The 16,639-nt window shown below is 40.7% G+C and overlaps 1 protein-coding gene across 1 annotated transcript; it reads right to left on the reverse strand.

Annotated features, from left to right (window-relative positions):
- Positions 1–2,822: 2,822 nt before the first annotated feature.
- Positions 2,823–16,071, reverse strand: LOC118240770 (homeodomain-interacting protein kinase 1-like). The gene is made up of 10 exons (XM_035522726.1): positions 16,068–16,071; positions 13,577–14,178; positions 12,642–13,009; positions 11,966–12,089; positions 11,566–11,670; positions 11,363–11,449; positions 10,880–11,061; positions 10,583–10,662; positions 7,842–7,999; positions 2,823–2,939 (listed from the first exon to the last, which is right to left on the reverse strand). The coding sequence occupies exons 1-10, from the start codon at positions 16,069–16,071 to the stop codon at positions 2,823–2,825; spliced, it is 1,827 nt and encodes a 608-aa protein (XP_035378619.1).
- Positions 16,072–16,639: the final 568 nt, after the last annotated feature.

Consider the following 16,639-nt stretch of genomic DNA (forward strand, 5'->3'; position numbering starts at 1 on the left):
TATTGCACCAATCTTGACCCATTTTGTGATGGATCTGACTCATGAGTATGCCATTTTTAAACCTTTTCTTCTTCTTCTTCTTCTTCTTCTTCTTCTTCTTCTTCTTCTTCTTCTGCTTTTTCAATTTATCATTTTTATTTTTGGTATACTTTTGAATGTATGAGATTTTTAGAATAAATATTAATTATAGTTCTAAAGAATGCTTTTATTCACATTCTTTTAGGCAGTGGACATCTATCCGGAAAGCAATCCCTAGTCCAGTAAGTCATACTACATTGCTTACACATCAACATATTTTAAATGGGATTCATATTAATTCTAAACCAAACAACCAAAACCATTTTGGAGCAATTTTCAATGTTCGCCTTTCTATGTTATCTCTCCTTTCTTTCACAGGAGACAAAGGTCATGATCTCTCATATGGGTTCATTCATTGCCGACATTGTCAGTGAAGTAACTGTGATGGGTCTTCTTTCATCTCTGGAAGAAATGTTAGATGTTGATCTAAGATCAGTGTTGCTTTCAAATTCCAAGAAGGAAACTGCAGATTTGCTGAATGCTTTCCGTACCAGATCTTGTGAGATAAATCATTCAGCTTCAGTCCACGTGAAGGAGGGGACAGCTCATATAGACTCTCTAAGCAGAGATGTTAGGACTGCAGTTATTGATACGCATCGCAGTTGCCTGGATGACCATGAGAGAGACCAAATTGTGATGAAATTCCACTCGACTATGGAAGATACAAATTCAGAAGCAATGAGTGAGCTTCTGATAGGAGATACTGAGAGTTTGACATCGTTATCCTCAGATGTCCATGACGATGGTACATCTAGACCTATAAGTACCATTCCTATAGCTGGCTCTCCGGTTTCGGATATGCTTCAGCGCTTTGATGATGAGATGGAGGAATTTGCTGAACTGTCGCAAGACATCAATCCCCGCATAAAAGGAAGGACACATTTTTTGTCCCGTCATTTAATAAATCCTGACCTTGAAGGGGTCTCATCTTGTGAGCTCTGTGGTATGGTCATGCCAATCTACCTAGAGCAGGATGACTTGAAATCATCACAGGCATCATCAGAGCTATGCACAGATAGTATGAACACCTCCTCCGACGTCATGGCAAGCCAAGTTATGGAGTTGGTTGTCCCACCCTCTGTGAAGAAGGCTCAAGAGTCCCCCAGTGTACACAATGACTGGTCTTCCCTGTTCAGCATCGATATACATAGCTCTCCATCACTACAGTCTGAGATGTCTGCTAGGTCACCATGTACTGAGCCTGCTCTGGACAATCAGAGCAAAACCATGAAAGCCCAGAAGGGGAGATTGCATTTCCTATTCCCCTTCAGTAAGGTCTCAAAGAACTTAAAGGTAAAACATTTGACTTATTTCTTATTTAGATTTTGTTACATTATTAATTTTTAAAGTAGTGCATATTTGAATTTCATTTCACACTGAATGTGTATATATCACTTTGCATAAATGACATAATTTGTTCTAAATTATATTCTGTTGCATTATTACTGGTTTGTATCTGTACTTTTAGTTATAAATTTACTTATGCTCTGATATTTTTCTACTAAATCATTGTTTTGTTTTTGTTAGAAACTCAAAAAGAAAAGCAAGGAGCACCCTAACACTGTAGCTGCTGCTGCAACTACAGGTAAGAACATATTGCTAGAAACACATATGACAATTTAGTTGTTAGACAGAATATCACAGTTATATCCATTTTTTAAAAATCAATAACTTTTTTGTCTTATGATAGGTAGTGAAGATGTTTCCCCCATCTCGTCACGTTTCACGAGGATGTTATCGTTCTTTACAAGGCAACGCTCAAATCATCAATAAAGCCTGAAACATCAATTTGCTGAAAATGTGCAAAAATGGCTGGTTTTTGATTACATTTACATTTACATTTACAGCATTTAGCAGATGCTCTTATCCAGAGCGTCTTACAAAAGTGCTTTGTCCTTTACTCATAGAATATATCCTAGTACAGTACAGTAGGTTAGAGTCCAACATACCAGTGAACTAGAATACTGTAGAATACAGGGATCAATGCTGATACCTAGAAGTACAAAACACATAAGGTCTATCTTAAACAATGATAAGTGCAATAAACAATAAGTGATAGAGATGTAATGTGGCCATAATTATCATATTTTTACATTTGATATTGTTTTGCAATACAGCAGAAGTTCAAATTTGGTTATGATGCTGTGTTGGTTACAGATCATCACAGACTGGTCCCAAACAACAAACAACAAATTAGGGCATAGTTCACAACATAATCTACAAATAGTTTTAACGAAAATAAAGCATCTGCAAGTCCTAAAATGTGTTTTATATTTCTGTTGAAACATGAATCATATTAATTGCCAGCCCTTTTAAAGTTTCAGATATTTTTTTTCCTATTTTAAACACACAGAATCCCAAAACGATTTCTCTGTAGTAATACAGTTCACTACTGTAGTTGTAGATTTAGCTCCATTTAGCCCACAGTATCCCTTTAAATGAAACAAAGATTCAAAGTCAGAAGTTAAAATCCTATAGGAGTTAAATAAGAGCTTGATGTTGGATGTGAGATGTGTTCTGAACACATACTGCCAGTAAGTGCCAAAGAACCATTTTTAAATACAGTTACACCTCCCATTGAATTCAAAATACGACAGCCATCTTGTTAAACCCAACACTCACACATTGTATTTCAGATACATTTAATAGAGTTTCTCTGCGCAGAAACTACAATAATCAACTTCAATAATCCATCTGATGTTCAATGCAGGAATCCCTCCTGTCTGTCCCTGTTCCTCTTCCTCTCACAGGTAAGGGTACCAGTTGACTTTCCTCCGGCCGAGCGAGTAGGCTGCGGGCCGGTGGTGAAGAACGGAGCCGCTTCCTGACCTATCGTAGGATGACATCACAGACTGCTGGAACTGTGGCAGGAGCCAAGGCAAAAAAAAAATGGCAACAAGATATCGATAGGCATGTCAATATTCCCAGCACCCAGGTGAACTACTGCCTACCATGGGACTGTTGGAAACCTATTAAGATAGTATTGAGATTTTTATTTTTATTTTTTTACAAATCTATAAACTAAAAACAACATTATCTACTGACATACAACAATGTACAAAACAAGACACAACATATAAGAATTTGAATTTTAAAACATGTAATACATATCGATCTTCTTTCAGCCCTACAAAAGACTTCTTGATGAATCAGAAAAGAAGATCGACGGCCGTGGCCCGACGACGGAGGTGGTCGTAGCAGTGGTGTTGGTTCGGGCGGGCTGAGGACTCACACAGTGGCATGCCCTTGAGGTAATAAGGAGTGTTTACAGGCAAAAGAGACCGAACAATGCATTAGACATATTAATAACATAAAACATAAGGGAGTATAAAGATTCTGTGTCCTTTCAGATTGATTTGCGTACAGGGCAGAGGCATCTGCAGGCTTAAGCAAAGGATCCTAGGTAGGCTTTGGTGGACCTCAGGGTAAGATATATGACCTCTCCACCAGGCTCAAGACCATATAGAAAAACAATCTTCTTTAGGATAAGGTCAAGAGAAGCCTTCTCTTGGAATGTGTTGGAACATATTGATTAATGTATGGTTTGTATATAATAGTGCCGAATGCAAATAACAATATGTAAAAGTAGATTTGGTGAATACATTGTAACATTGGTAGTGGGATGGACAATTCTTTGTGCAAGAATGATGTTATTGGTTCATTTTTCTGCGGTTGCATTTAATATCACTATCCTTATGTATTTATATATCGCTTTTTACTGCAGATGTTGTCACAAAGCAGTTTTACAAATGTCCAAGTCCAAGCCCCCAGTGAGCAAGTCAAGGGCGACAGTGGCGAGGAAGAACTCCCTAGAGCATGAGGAAGAAACCTTGAGAGCAACCAAGACCCAAAGGGGAAGCCCATCCTCCTTTGCCTGGCAACGCTCACCACAATAATATCAATTTTAAGAGAGAAATAAATAAAAAATGAAAAAATAAGCAGTTAATGTCCAGTCCAATTTGCTAGAGGCCCTAGTCTTGACGCGATGGTGTGCATGTGTCCAAAGCCCATCCCACAAGAGAGCATCCATTAAGGGCAAGGGAGAAGCAGTTGGCTAGGGTGGAGCTGTGGTGGCCTACAGCAGGGCACATCAGGGGGTGGTGGGAAGAGCCATGGCAGCTGAGACGGGTTGAGGCTCAGTAACATCATGACATCAGGAGTAGGTGTACCTCGGCAGAAAGAGAGACTAGATTATTAGGCATGTCCAGGTACAAGGGTGTGTAAATTAGGGAACTATAATGTGCAAAGATGGGCTCCGGCAGATCTAGCTATGGCAGCACAGCTAAAAGGAAAGAGCCAGAAGGAAACACAGGCACGAGGGCACCCTGGAACATCAGCACTCCGCCGCTCTCAGTCAACACACTCGAGTGACAAAAGAGAGGTGAAGTGACAGCATCATAACATCCCAGTTTATCATAACTCTCAAAACCCATGGACCCCCAAGATGGGAAGTAGTTAATAAAATACCTGACTGTACAGATACTAAAAAGAAATCTAGGATTATTTTTGTTATTTTCTATTGGGCTCAAGAGATAAGATGTTCGAGCAGTAATAAGTGTTTTTCTATAGGTGAGTAGGCTCTCCTTCCATGCAAGCTGGAAGACTACGAGCTTAGTGCGGTGCCATTTATGTTCTATTCTTTGAGTGTTTTGTTTTAAATTGCGAATGAGATCATTATACCAAGGTACTACATTTTTGTAGCTAATTTTTTTATTCTTAAATGGAGCAACATCATTAGGTGCACAGCAGAATACTGATTCTAAGCATTCAGTAATTTGATCAAGTTCCGTTGGGTTTGAGGGAATCCTAGGCGCAAATTATTAGTCTGGGAGATTCCCAATAAATCCAGGTGCAGTGGACGATGTGATCGTGTGTCTGGTATGATAGCGAGGCGAGGTTACGATAGTGTGGCTCATGCATAGTTTAAATGAAATTAGGGAATGGCCTGAGATGGCACCTGACTGGGGTAGTATAACTACCTTCTCCATGTCTACACCGTATGGCAGTACTAAGTCAAGCGTATGTTTACATTTACATTTACAGCATTTAGCAGTACGCTGTTATCCAGAGCGACTTACAAAAGTGCTTTGTCATTTACTCATAGAATATATCCTAGTACAGTACAGTAGGTTAGAGTCCAACATACCAGTGAACTAGAATACTGTAGAATACTGGGATCAATGCTGATACCTAGAAGTACAAAACACATAAGGTCTATCTTAAACAATGATAAGTGCAATAAACAATAAGTGATAGAGTTTGTTAATCAACATCATTGTAATAAACAATACCCTACAATAAGTACTAATTTAGTCAGTCAATATGAGAGCAGGGTAAGTATGTCCACCAGAGTGTGTGGGTTCTCTTTGTACATTGAAACCAATTGATTCTAATATAGAACTAAAGGCCAAGTTCAGAGGGTGTTGGGCACTATCAAAGTGAATATTGAAATCACCAACAATAATGGCACTTTCTACTAGAGCAGATCCCTCTCAGTATCTACAGCTAGACAAAACGCACCTGCCACCTTGTGGTCAGTTGAAGTATTTGCTAGTGATTCTAGACAGGTTTTCCAAGTGGACTGAGGCGTTTCCTTGTTCTAAGGAAGATGCCCGCGCTGTGGTTAAAATCCTAGCCAAGGAGATAATACCGAGGTACGGTGCGCCTCGGGTAATAGATTCAGATCAGGGACCCTGTTTCATTTCTATGGTAACTCAGAAACTATGCACCTACCTAACTATTGACTGGAAGTTTCACATCCCTTACCATCCTCAGTCATCTGGCATTGTTGACAAAATGAATTATACATTGAAACAAAGGCCATGATGGAAAACAGGAAAGAAATGGATAGATCTTGTCCTTCCTAGGTCTTCCTAAGTTCAAGACTGTTAACTCAATACACACTTTAAAACACTCAATACACAATTTAATTTTTTAATAATACTTGTTCAGGTTCCACTATTGTTCTCCAAACCATACATTATTCAATGTATGCATATTAATATTCAATACTTACACCAACCGGTTCTTGGTACCATTATGTTCAACCTGAGCTACTTGCATTTTATTTAAAAGGCGATCCTCTTCCATATCACCGGATGCCCATATTGCTTTTATTACCTCAATCTACTGCCAGCAGTGTTGTGTGAGATCAGAATGATGCCCAGTGCCACCACCAAATTGTCACTATTTGAGGTCGTTTTTGGTAGACCATTTACCACCCCATGGGTCAGAGGTAACCCAGGTGTTTCTCAGTCAGGTGACACAGCCATAGCTGATGACTGACAGACAAATCCTCTAAGACTTGGCTTGCGTTGCTTTGGTGTTACAGGAAAGGTTTGAAGCCCTTGTTTTTGTCTGTCTGGCATTCAGATTTCCTGAGCAGCCATGTTGTGGTTCCTAATTAGGAACATGTTCCAGCCTACTCCATGCAAGCTGGAGCACTGGATCCACTCTTTAAATGTGCCTTTTTAAGGTGACGGCTTATAAAAGTCATCTCTGATTATTTTTTTTGTTGTTAGCTTTTTAATCTGTCAAGTCTGTAATTTTCCAGATTTATATCCATTAAAAAAACAGATGCTCTAAAGGGAGGGGGTGGACTCCTTCAGTGGTACAGCAGAAGTTGATAACTTCAAAATCATTTACAGCAGCTTCAACCTTGTACTAACAGAACAAATACGGACACAGCATTAACTAAACTATGGCCTGAGTGATTTAAGTAATTAGTGAAACTGGCACAGCACCACCAACCGTTTATTAAAGAAAACGTGTATGACACATGATTATCTTAATTCTTTTAATTAAAATAGTCCCTTGCAAGGCATATTATTCAATTATGTTCAAAGAGGTACATAGAGCATGCTGGCAAAACCGAACCGTTGAAGATACTACAGGAAATAAGAAATTTCCATAATGTGAATGAAACATTTATTTAAATGTATTGAATATTGCACATCTCAGAGCCTCCAGAGGTGGAAAAGACCAGGCCAGGTGAGCCATAGGTTGAATTGGACCCCGAATCCGAGGGCCAGGGTGTCCCCACCCGAATCCGAGGGCCAGGGCTCCCGCCAGACGCATGACGCTCGAATTTGATCTTCTTGAAGCAATTAACTAGAGTTAATTGAAAGCGGAAGAGGATGCCTGGAGCTGCGATGCCATACCTTTAGGGAAAGATGAAAAAAGGAACACGAATCAAATAAATGAGACTGTTTGTTCTTCGAGGCTGAATGGGATGTGCCATAATAACCTTCAATTACTATATTGGTGTCCAAGCTGAAATTCAACTTGATTACAACTAGCCGCAAGCCATGCAGATCTAGTTATGGGCTTTATTCAAAATTAAAACTAAAACAGAAGTAGATTTTAAAAAACACAACCACAATTCTGTGATTTATCTAATGCCAGCTAGTTAACTTCATCACTTACTCTCTGTTGATTTTCCCACCCTTAATCTTGCAGAAAGAAGGCTCAAGAAAATCAAGCGGATGTAAATCACAATCTTCCATGTTGTTTTGCCTCCACATCACCCTGAAAGCGCTTTATTTAAATAATTTAGCTCTGCTCAATTTCAGCTTGATTACAATAGCCGCAAGCCATGCAGATCTAGTTATGGGCTTTATTCAAAATTAAAGCTAAAATAGAAGTAGATTTTAAAAAACACAACCACTATAGTAATTAACCTGCAAAATGTGTTCTTAATCTGTTGATTGCAACTGTCAAACATTTTTAAAAATGTGTTGAATATTACCCAAGTCACAGCCTACAGAGGTGGAAAAGACCAGGCCAGGTGAACCATAGAACAAGTTGAACCCTGAATCCGAGGGCCAGGGCGACCCCGCCCGAACCCGAGGGCCAGGGCTCCCGCCAGACGCGTGATTCTCAAATTTGACCTTCTTGGAGAGGGAGATCCCACTGGAAGAAACTGAAGGGGAAGAGAATATAACTTTAGCGAAAGATGAAAACTGACCACTAACCAAACGAATGAGAGAGATTGTTCTTTGAGGCTGAATATGATGTGTCATAATAACCATCAATTACTATAAAGGTGTCCAAGCTGAAATTCAACTTAATTACAATAGCTAGCCAGCAGCCAAGATAAAAGGTCACATGTCACACAATTTTAAGCTTCCCTTTATACGAAAGAACTGCAGTATTTTAAATTTGCCACATCGTTGGCGGACAGGTACCTAGCCATAGTAGCTAATTATCCTAGCTAGTTCACACTTCATTCTCCCCCAAATGATCCCATTATCGACAGGTATCCGTGCTTAGACATGAAGACAGTTCAGCGACCGAGGACTGACATGCAGCTGTCACAGCTCTTTTAGAGCAATCCGACGGTTAGCGAGCCAATGCTAGATAATAACGTTAATTGCAGCTACAGCAAATAGTTGGCAGTTAATCTGCAAGTTAACTAACGTGCTCCATCGCCATGAAAATTAGAATCTGTTGCCGCAAGAGATGTGCATAAGTAATGTGTGAACTAGCTAAGTTAACCATCTCAAATAGACAGCTTGTCTGTTAGCTAACCTAGCTAGAGAGCCCAATGTTACCTGAGTCGTTGAATTCAAGTCCGACTTGACACTTTAGCCTTTCCCATTAGGCCTCATCGTCTTTTTAAACAAAATTAACATACTATTCATAAAATCCATATAGAGCAAGTTTTATGGATGATCTGCTCAGTGAAGCTGCATTATTTCTGTTATAATACGGACACGGCAGCATTTTCACGGCATGTTTTCTTAATCTGTTTATTGCAACTGTCAACACATACGAATGATTAATAATTAATGTAAACTGTTATGCAGCGAATTAAAGATACTATATTTTCCTGTTTCCCTAGAAATAATCCAAACTGCAGTGTCTGCTTATTTATGCTGAAGCACACTTAAGTGGGTATAATTTTTGTGGATTCCACATATACATTAAAAGGAAAATGTTGCCCAATCATGTCAGAAATAGCAAAACAAAAAAACACAGGCTCCGAGTTACTGAAAGAGAAGTACGCGATGAGGTCCTGGTAGAGCATAGGCACAGGTTGGTCATACGTGTTTATGAGGAGTTTAATTTAAGCAAAATCCTCATCACACACCCAAGAAGTCAAAGCCTGCAAAATCCCCAAGCAGCAAGACTGCATCAAGTTAGCACTGGCTGAAGCAAAAATAGTGCTGTGTCCTGCTCTGTGGCTCATCCACTCTACCAGTCTCTTAGTATTGGGCTTAGTGTGCTTAATTCATCTTGATGTCCTAACTGACATTCAAAAAGAAATGGACATGAGAAGACAGTGTAGGAGTTCAAATTTGAATTGGCTTGAAATGTAGGCTGAAGTGCTCTTCTGCAGCTGAGCAGCTCATTTTCTGCTGAGCATCTTCACAGCCCTTACAAGGAGAGCATGAAAATGATGGAGGGGACAAGAAAAATCAGAATAATGCTTTAAGGACTGGACACATTTACAGCTTCTCACACCTAAACAAAGTACTCCAAGGTAAAAAGTTCATCAAAGTAAAACATGTTTCATCCATCTTTCTGTGAACTGATATTTTAATGACTGACAGACAAATCCTCCAAGACTTGGCTTGGGATGCTTTGGTGTACAGGAGAGGTTTGAACCCCTTTCATTAAAGAAAACGTGTATGACTCAGGTGCTAGGGTATTATCAGAATGTAATTTATTCCAAATGTAAACACATGATTCTCTTAATTAGAGATTCCCTTATAAGGCATATTATTCAATAATGTTCATAGAGGTACAAAAAACAAAACAAAACAACAAAACCCTACTGAGTCTGGAAAAGAACATCTTTATCAATAAAAAGTATCAAATGACCTGAACACAGTTGTACCACCATTACAAACTCCTTGCTTGAGTCTGCATGTATACATGTATGATAGTAACATATCAGCCAATGAATGATGGACTCGAGTTTGTACTCGAGGAAAGAAAGAAATTTTCATAATGTCATAAAGAATCAAGTGTTTGGAAAACGTCTAGGAAAAGAAAGAAACATTTATTTAAATGTGCTGAATATTGCACAAGTCGCAACCCTTGAAAAACCAAGAAGAGTTCTCGGTCTGCTTAAGTACTGTGTACTGCAAAAACACAAGTAGAATTGAATTTTCCACAAATACACATACAAGAACCATAGAAGAAAGCATAGTGTTGGTCTTATAGAACGAGAGACACAAAAACCTCAGCTACAATGATCAACAATTACACAATGAAGTTTGGATTCAACGGAATTTCGTTTTGAACTACGGTAGAGGGGCCTCTTTATCGGCTACTCGAATACTAGGCAACAACCTGATTCACCATTTGTGGATCACATTTGAGCAGTAACATGATTTGGTAGAACACTTGCATTTGAAACCATTTTTGTCTTCTTTTATAGGTGGAATCGGAGGCCAGTTTGGTGATGTTTTAAATCTACTTGAAGAATAACAAACAAACAAAAAGCCAACCCTAATGTAACATTTAAAAGAAGCACCAAAGTGGGCATCAGATTTACCATCAAACAGGGTCTTGCTGCTGTCGAAGCCTGTGCACTGCCGCTTGCAGATCTCCATGTTCTGCAAGCAAGATTTCACACTGCAGCGAGAGAGACACACACACACACACACACACACACACACACACACACACACACACACACACACACACACACACACACACACAGGTGGGGGGGGGGGGGTTACAGTACTAGCAGAGAAACTCTGATGCTATTTGGATTTCTAAATTAACACGGTGTTCCTTAAAATGTTTTTGAAACACTGACATGTAGATTGGAAGGCCTGGAGCAACTCACTGTGCACTCTGAGGGAAGTGGAGGAGGTGGGTCATGGTCAGAAACAGGTGGTTCACGGTCTTCACTGGCGTGATCCTTTTGTGAGCGTCTAGCGTGAGCATCTTCTTTAGTAGGTCGATGAACTCCCGCCGGTCGGCCTTCTCCGCCAAGACGTCGGTGCCTTTCAGACTGGTCATATTGACCTGCGAGAGAGACCCATGGGTGAGTCATATTATTCACCAGCAGAGGGCGGCAATGCACCCAATACGAACGAAGTTCTGCAGCAAATTTCTACGCACTGCTCTGCCCTTCGCAGATGCCGTTCTCCAGAGCGACTTACATGCGCTACTCATTATGACAGCAGAAACGCTCGACCTTTCAGCTAGCACCTTGTTCTACCTGCTCTATAATGTGAGCTGCGGGAGCCCTTTGTCACGTTCTTCAATTTCACATCGCAACACTAAAAGAAATGCGTATAGTTACGCGCACAAAAGCCCAAATAACCTGCATCATGTCGTCAAGGCAGTTTAAAATGTACTTCCGAGTCTCTTTGGACTTGATGCCACGCTCCGCCTCATGCTCCGAAGGTGTCTGGAGAAAGGAAAGAAAAAACAAACCATTCAGCTCCACCATTAAGTTACATGAAGTCATTAAGTTACGTCCCTTATAAAAAACACATGGCATTTGGCATTTGAAGACAGGCAAACCTTGAGTCTCCACAGGGGGTAGCAGTAGAAATAGTAGTGCGTCTTGGTCCCTGCGCTCAACATGCACTCTGCTGGTAGGCCCTGCGTCTCGGAGATGTAACGGATCTGCAGAGACACCATACGGCAAAAGGATTATGACTTTATTTTGAGTTAATCCTTTCATTTTCAAAGTGCATGTCTAAAAAAACAGGCCATAGAAACTCATTTATATTAATCCTAAAAATGAGCGGGCCGACAAAGCAGCTAAAAGGTCAAACTACACACACACAAACACACACACACACACACACACACACACACACACACACACACATATCACTACAGCCACAAAACCACTACAGGTCTGCACCACTGATGCTGTACGGGCGTTAAGGCACAGCTCAAAGGACCATGTGCTTACCTGATCATATTCGGAGGCTCCGGGATACAGGGGCCAGCCCAGGAACAGCTCAGCAATGACACAGCCCAGGGACCACATATCGATGGCCTCACAGAATGGGAGACCCAGGATGATCTCAGGCGATCTGGACCAAAAACACAGAGATCGCCATCATGAAATCAGCCTCGGCTGATAATTCCGTGGGGGGGTGTTTGTGTTCCTAGACATTACACACCCACTATTCTAGTGTAACATGGAACCAACACTACAATGCACCAACACTACAATAATGTTCTGTTTTGCATTAAGTAAATACAGAGTACCAATGCAGTTAAACACCCGTTACTCAGTATATTACACTGTTAATTAACAGTGTAGCTACAATGTAATAGCGGTTTTGTACAGACTTGCTAAATACTGATATTACCAAAGCCTGCAGTTCAGCGCATCCTAACTAATCTCAGACACCGAAGACGGTTCATTAGGTGTTTTGCTAAATAACAGCACTCACATGACCCAATAAAAATAAACCACTTATAAATCAATCGTGCTCCAGTTAACTGTAATGCTCATCATAGGCTTTTAATGTGTAGCAGGGTTATTACAACTGTCCACAACATGCAGCTCTACTCTAAAGCACACTAGAGTGCAACGAGTGCATACTTATTTCTAACACGCCTCAGCACGTGTCCCTCACCGGTAGTATCTGGACTGCAGGTAGCTGGGGGCCTTGGAGAAGTGGCTAGCTGAGCCGAAGTCGATGACCTTGACGCGGTACGGCTGCCTGACGGGGTCCACCAGCATGATGTTGTCGGGCTTGAGGTCGGTGTGGATCAAGCCCAGGCTCTTCAGTTTCATGAGCGCTTTGGCGACCTGCTGCAGCACGGGCCGGATGCATTTCAGCAGCAGTGGGCTGAACTTGCTGCGCTTGAGGAAGTCGTAGAGGCTCTGCCCCAGCATCTCGAACACCAGGCATATGTGCTTCTTGTGCTGGAAGCACTCGTACGCGCGCACGAAGTTGAACTCGTCGGCGTTCTCCCTGCTCAGCCGGCTCAGGATGCTCACCTGAGGAGGAGCAAAGGAGGGAAGACGGAATACGCGTTAAGCCGAAGCTACGTGGTCACAGCTTCAAAGTTTGATACTGCTGACAAATAGCCTACTTATTTTCAATAGCATCAAGCACTTTGTGTACTTCCCTTCAACCATTTACTTCTACAGGATTTGGGAGATGCAATTATGGAAGTGGTCCCTTGGAAATGAACCCATGAACTTGCTTTTGGTACTCAAACAATGCAGATTAATGCTCTTTCATAACAATAACATTTTTAATGCACATCCAAACAGGCTATGGCTTACACAACTGAAGCTAAATCTTCTTTTTAGAGTAAGCTTCAAGCTGTCCGTGTGTTATCCGAACTAGTTCCTACTGAACTAGTGAAAATTAGAACTAGTGTGCCAAACAAGTATTTCTGTGCTACCCTGGCTGTATACAAATTCCACAGTGTGCGTTAGCACATCTGACACCAACAGAACATATGTTGTAAAAACTGAAACAAACAATAACAGAATCAGGGCTACAGCTGATTCTAGGCCATATCAATAGCTCATTTAAAGCAGGCACAACTTTCCCACCTCGTTCTGGCCCTGTCGAGCATAGGACGGATGACTTTTCAGGATCTTGATTGCGACTACTTCACTGGTGCCCCGCTTCCAGCACTTGGCGACCTGGCCAAAGGTTCCACGGCCCAGGGACTCCAAAACCTCGTAGCTGTTGGAGACGGAGCGGAGGATCTCGTTCTGCACCAGTTGGTACTCGCAATCGCTGCCCCTGGCCACACGCTTGGACAACCCAGGGGAGGAGAGCTCCTCCAGGATCTGTACACTGTTGCTGCTGTGTGCCTCCTCTCTCTTCCTCTTGAGGCTGCCCCGCTTCTGATAGCCGTCAGCACGCCGCGAGGTCAATGCCTCGTCTCCGCCCTGCCAGCTGGAAGAGGAGGAAGACGACGACGAAGCCTCGTCCGAGGCTCCAGAGGGGGAAAAGACCATGGCAGGTAAGCCATCGATTGAATTGAACCCCGGATCCGAGGGCCAGGGTGTCCCCGCCCGAATCCGAGGGCCAGGGCTCCCGCCCCGCGCAGGATTCTCAAATTTAACCTTCTTGGAGTGGGAGATCCCACTGAAGGAATCTGAAGGGCAAGAGAATATACCATTATGGAAAGATGAAAACAGGACTACTAACCAAATGAACAAGAGAGATTGTTTGTTCTTTGAGGCTGAATGTGATGTGCCATAATAACCATCAATTAGCTAAATTAGCTAAATCACAGAGCTTTGATTTTTTTTAAAACATCTACTGCTGTTTTAGTTTTAATTTTGAATATTTCTGTCTGAAGCAGAGCAGAGCCCTGATCGATGCCATTGTTTTTTGGGCAGGCTTTAGCAAGTGATTGCTTTCTCTTTACACGCTTCTCAGAAAAGACAAGTTCTTTGTCTTGCGTTACTCAAAGGTGGTTCTGTGTGCTAAAACAACATCTTGACCTTTCAGCGATGCTGCCACACTGAAAAACAGAAGGCCAAGAAAAAAACAGCTTCTATTCTTAGACTCTCTGGCACTCTAAGTGCTTGCTGATACCTTGCTGACTGCAGTATTTCCTACACCTTTCCAACTGAGAGGCTCCTGAACTTGCAGCACCTCTGTCAATTAATCAATTGCATAACAAGAGTTCATCCGCTCTATAATTGAGGGAGATACCCCCTCTAATCATTAATGCTCATCATTACAAAGACCATTAGTGTAAGCTGATGAAAAATGTTTCAATGTATTTAAAAGGTAAAGAACAGAGTAGCAATGTAAAGATACCATTTATAATGCATTACATTTTAGTCTTTGACACAATCTCTTGCCCTGAAACAGTGTTTAGGGCGATTACAATGCTGTTTCAATATGTTTAAAAGGTAAAGAACAGAGTAGCAATGTAAAGATTCCATTTATAATGCATTACATTTTAGTCTAAAACACAAACTCTTGCCTTGAAACAGTGTTTAGGGCGATTGCAATGCTGTTTCAATGTGTTTAAAAGGTAAAGAACAAAGTAGCAATGTAAAGATACCATTTATAATGCATTACATTTTAGTCTAAAACAAAATCTCTTACCCTGAAACAGTGTTGTTGGGCGATTACAATGCTGTTTCAATGTGTTTAAAAGGTAAAGAACAGAGTAGCAATGTAAAGATACCATTTATAATGCATTACATTTTAGTCTTTAACACAATCTCTTGCCCTGAAACAGTGTTTAGGGCGATTACAATGCTGTTTCAATATGTTTAAAAGGTAAAGAACAGAGTAGCAATGTAAAGATACCATTTATAATGCTTTACATTTTAGTCTAAAACACAATCTCTTGCCGTAAAACAGTGTTTAGGGCGATTAAAATGCTGTTTCAATGTTTAAAAGGTAAAGAACAGAGTAGCAATGTAAAGATTCCATTTATAATGCATTACATTTTAGTCTAAAACACAATCTCTTGCCGTAAAACAGTGTTTAGGGCGATTAAAATGCTGTTTCAATGTTTAAAAGGTAAAGAACAGAGTAGCAATGTAAAGATTCCATTTATAATGCATTACATTTTAGTCTAAAACACAATCTCTTGCCCTGAAACAGTGTTTAGCGCGATTACAATGCTTTGAAACGCTGTTTCAATGTGTTTAAAGGTAAAGAAGAGAGTTGCAATGTAAAGATTCTACTTATCATGAATTACATTTTAGTCTAAAACACAATCTGGGTTTGTGTGTATATAAATGATGTAATCTTACTGTTGTGGAACAAATTACTTCCATTTCCATTTTTTAAGGCAAAAATATTAAATGTTGGAATTTATCATTACATATTCATATGAATATGACTTTAATTTGTATACATATTTGTTGACATTAGCTATTTTGATCAGTCATTTTTGTGTCTGGTTGTTCTAGCTCATATTTAGCACGTTGTCCTTGACCATGTCCCTCTGTCCACAGGGTGGTGGTGTTGGACCGTGTTACAGACACGCTGCTGTTTTCCTGCAAGGTGCTAGTGGTCGGATTTGTAGGTGAGAAATATAGAGTGAAGTCATGTGTATATTACCCATACTACACTTCATCACATTCTGACCATGATGGCACATGGCAACACACTTTAATAGGTAACTCTGAGGGTTTTTCTACATTCCCTGTAAGGTCTGCTGGCTTTCTTCTTCTTCTCTGGGAGAATCAGGCTGCCATCTGACAATTTCCAGCTTCAGCTGCTGCATTATTACTGGTTGCCCGTTATTGTACGTATTGTAACCTCAGAAAAGCTCAAGTGGTGACAATTGCTTCTGTGTGAGAACAAAACATCAGCATATTCAGTACACTGAAGAAATGGTTCTTTCTTTTTTAGATTCCAAAATGCTTATTGACAGTGATTGTAAAGTCACTTTGTTTGTAAATAACCATGATTTACACATTTATTCTGGACAGCAGTTCCTCTCATAATACTGAAGGCCCAGCATGTATATCTACTACTGCTGTTTTTTTAGACGGTGATTGTGGGAGCTTATTTCATCGCGCAGGGCTTATTTAGTGTACAGCATGTGTGTGGACACCCTTTTCCTATGCTTCTGTAAGCTACACACACACACACACACACACACACACACACACACACACACACACACA

This window comes from Electrophorus electricus, chromosome 25 (genome assembly GCF_013358815.1).
Source record: "Electrophorus electricus isolate fEleEle1 chromosome 25, fEleEle1.pri, whole genome shotgun sequence".
NCBI classification, from domain to species: Eukaryota; Metazoa; Chordata; class Actinopteri; order Gymnotiformes; family Gymnotidae; genus Electrophorus; species Electrophorus electricus.

Coding starts and splice junctions, on each gene's coding strand:
- LOC118240770 (XM_035522726.1), bottom strand. Junction 8,000..10,582: donor CAGCAAGACCCTGTTTGATG/GTAAATCTGATG, acceptor CTTCCCCTTCAG/TTTCTTCCAGTGGGATCTCC. Junction 2,940..7,841: donor GCCTGGTCTTTTCCACCTCT/GTAGGCTGTGAC, acceptor CTCCTGCCACAG/TTCCAGCAGTCTGTGATGTC.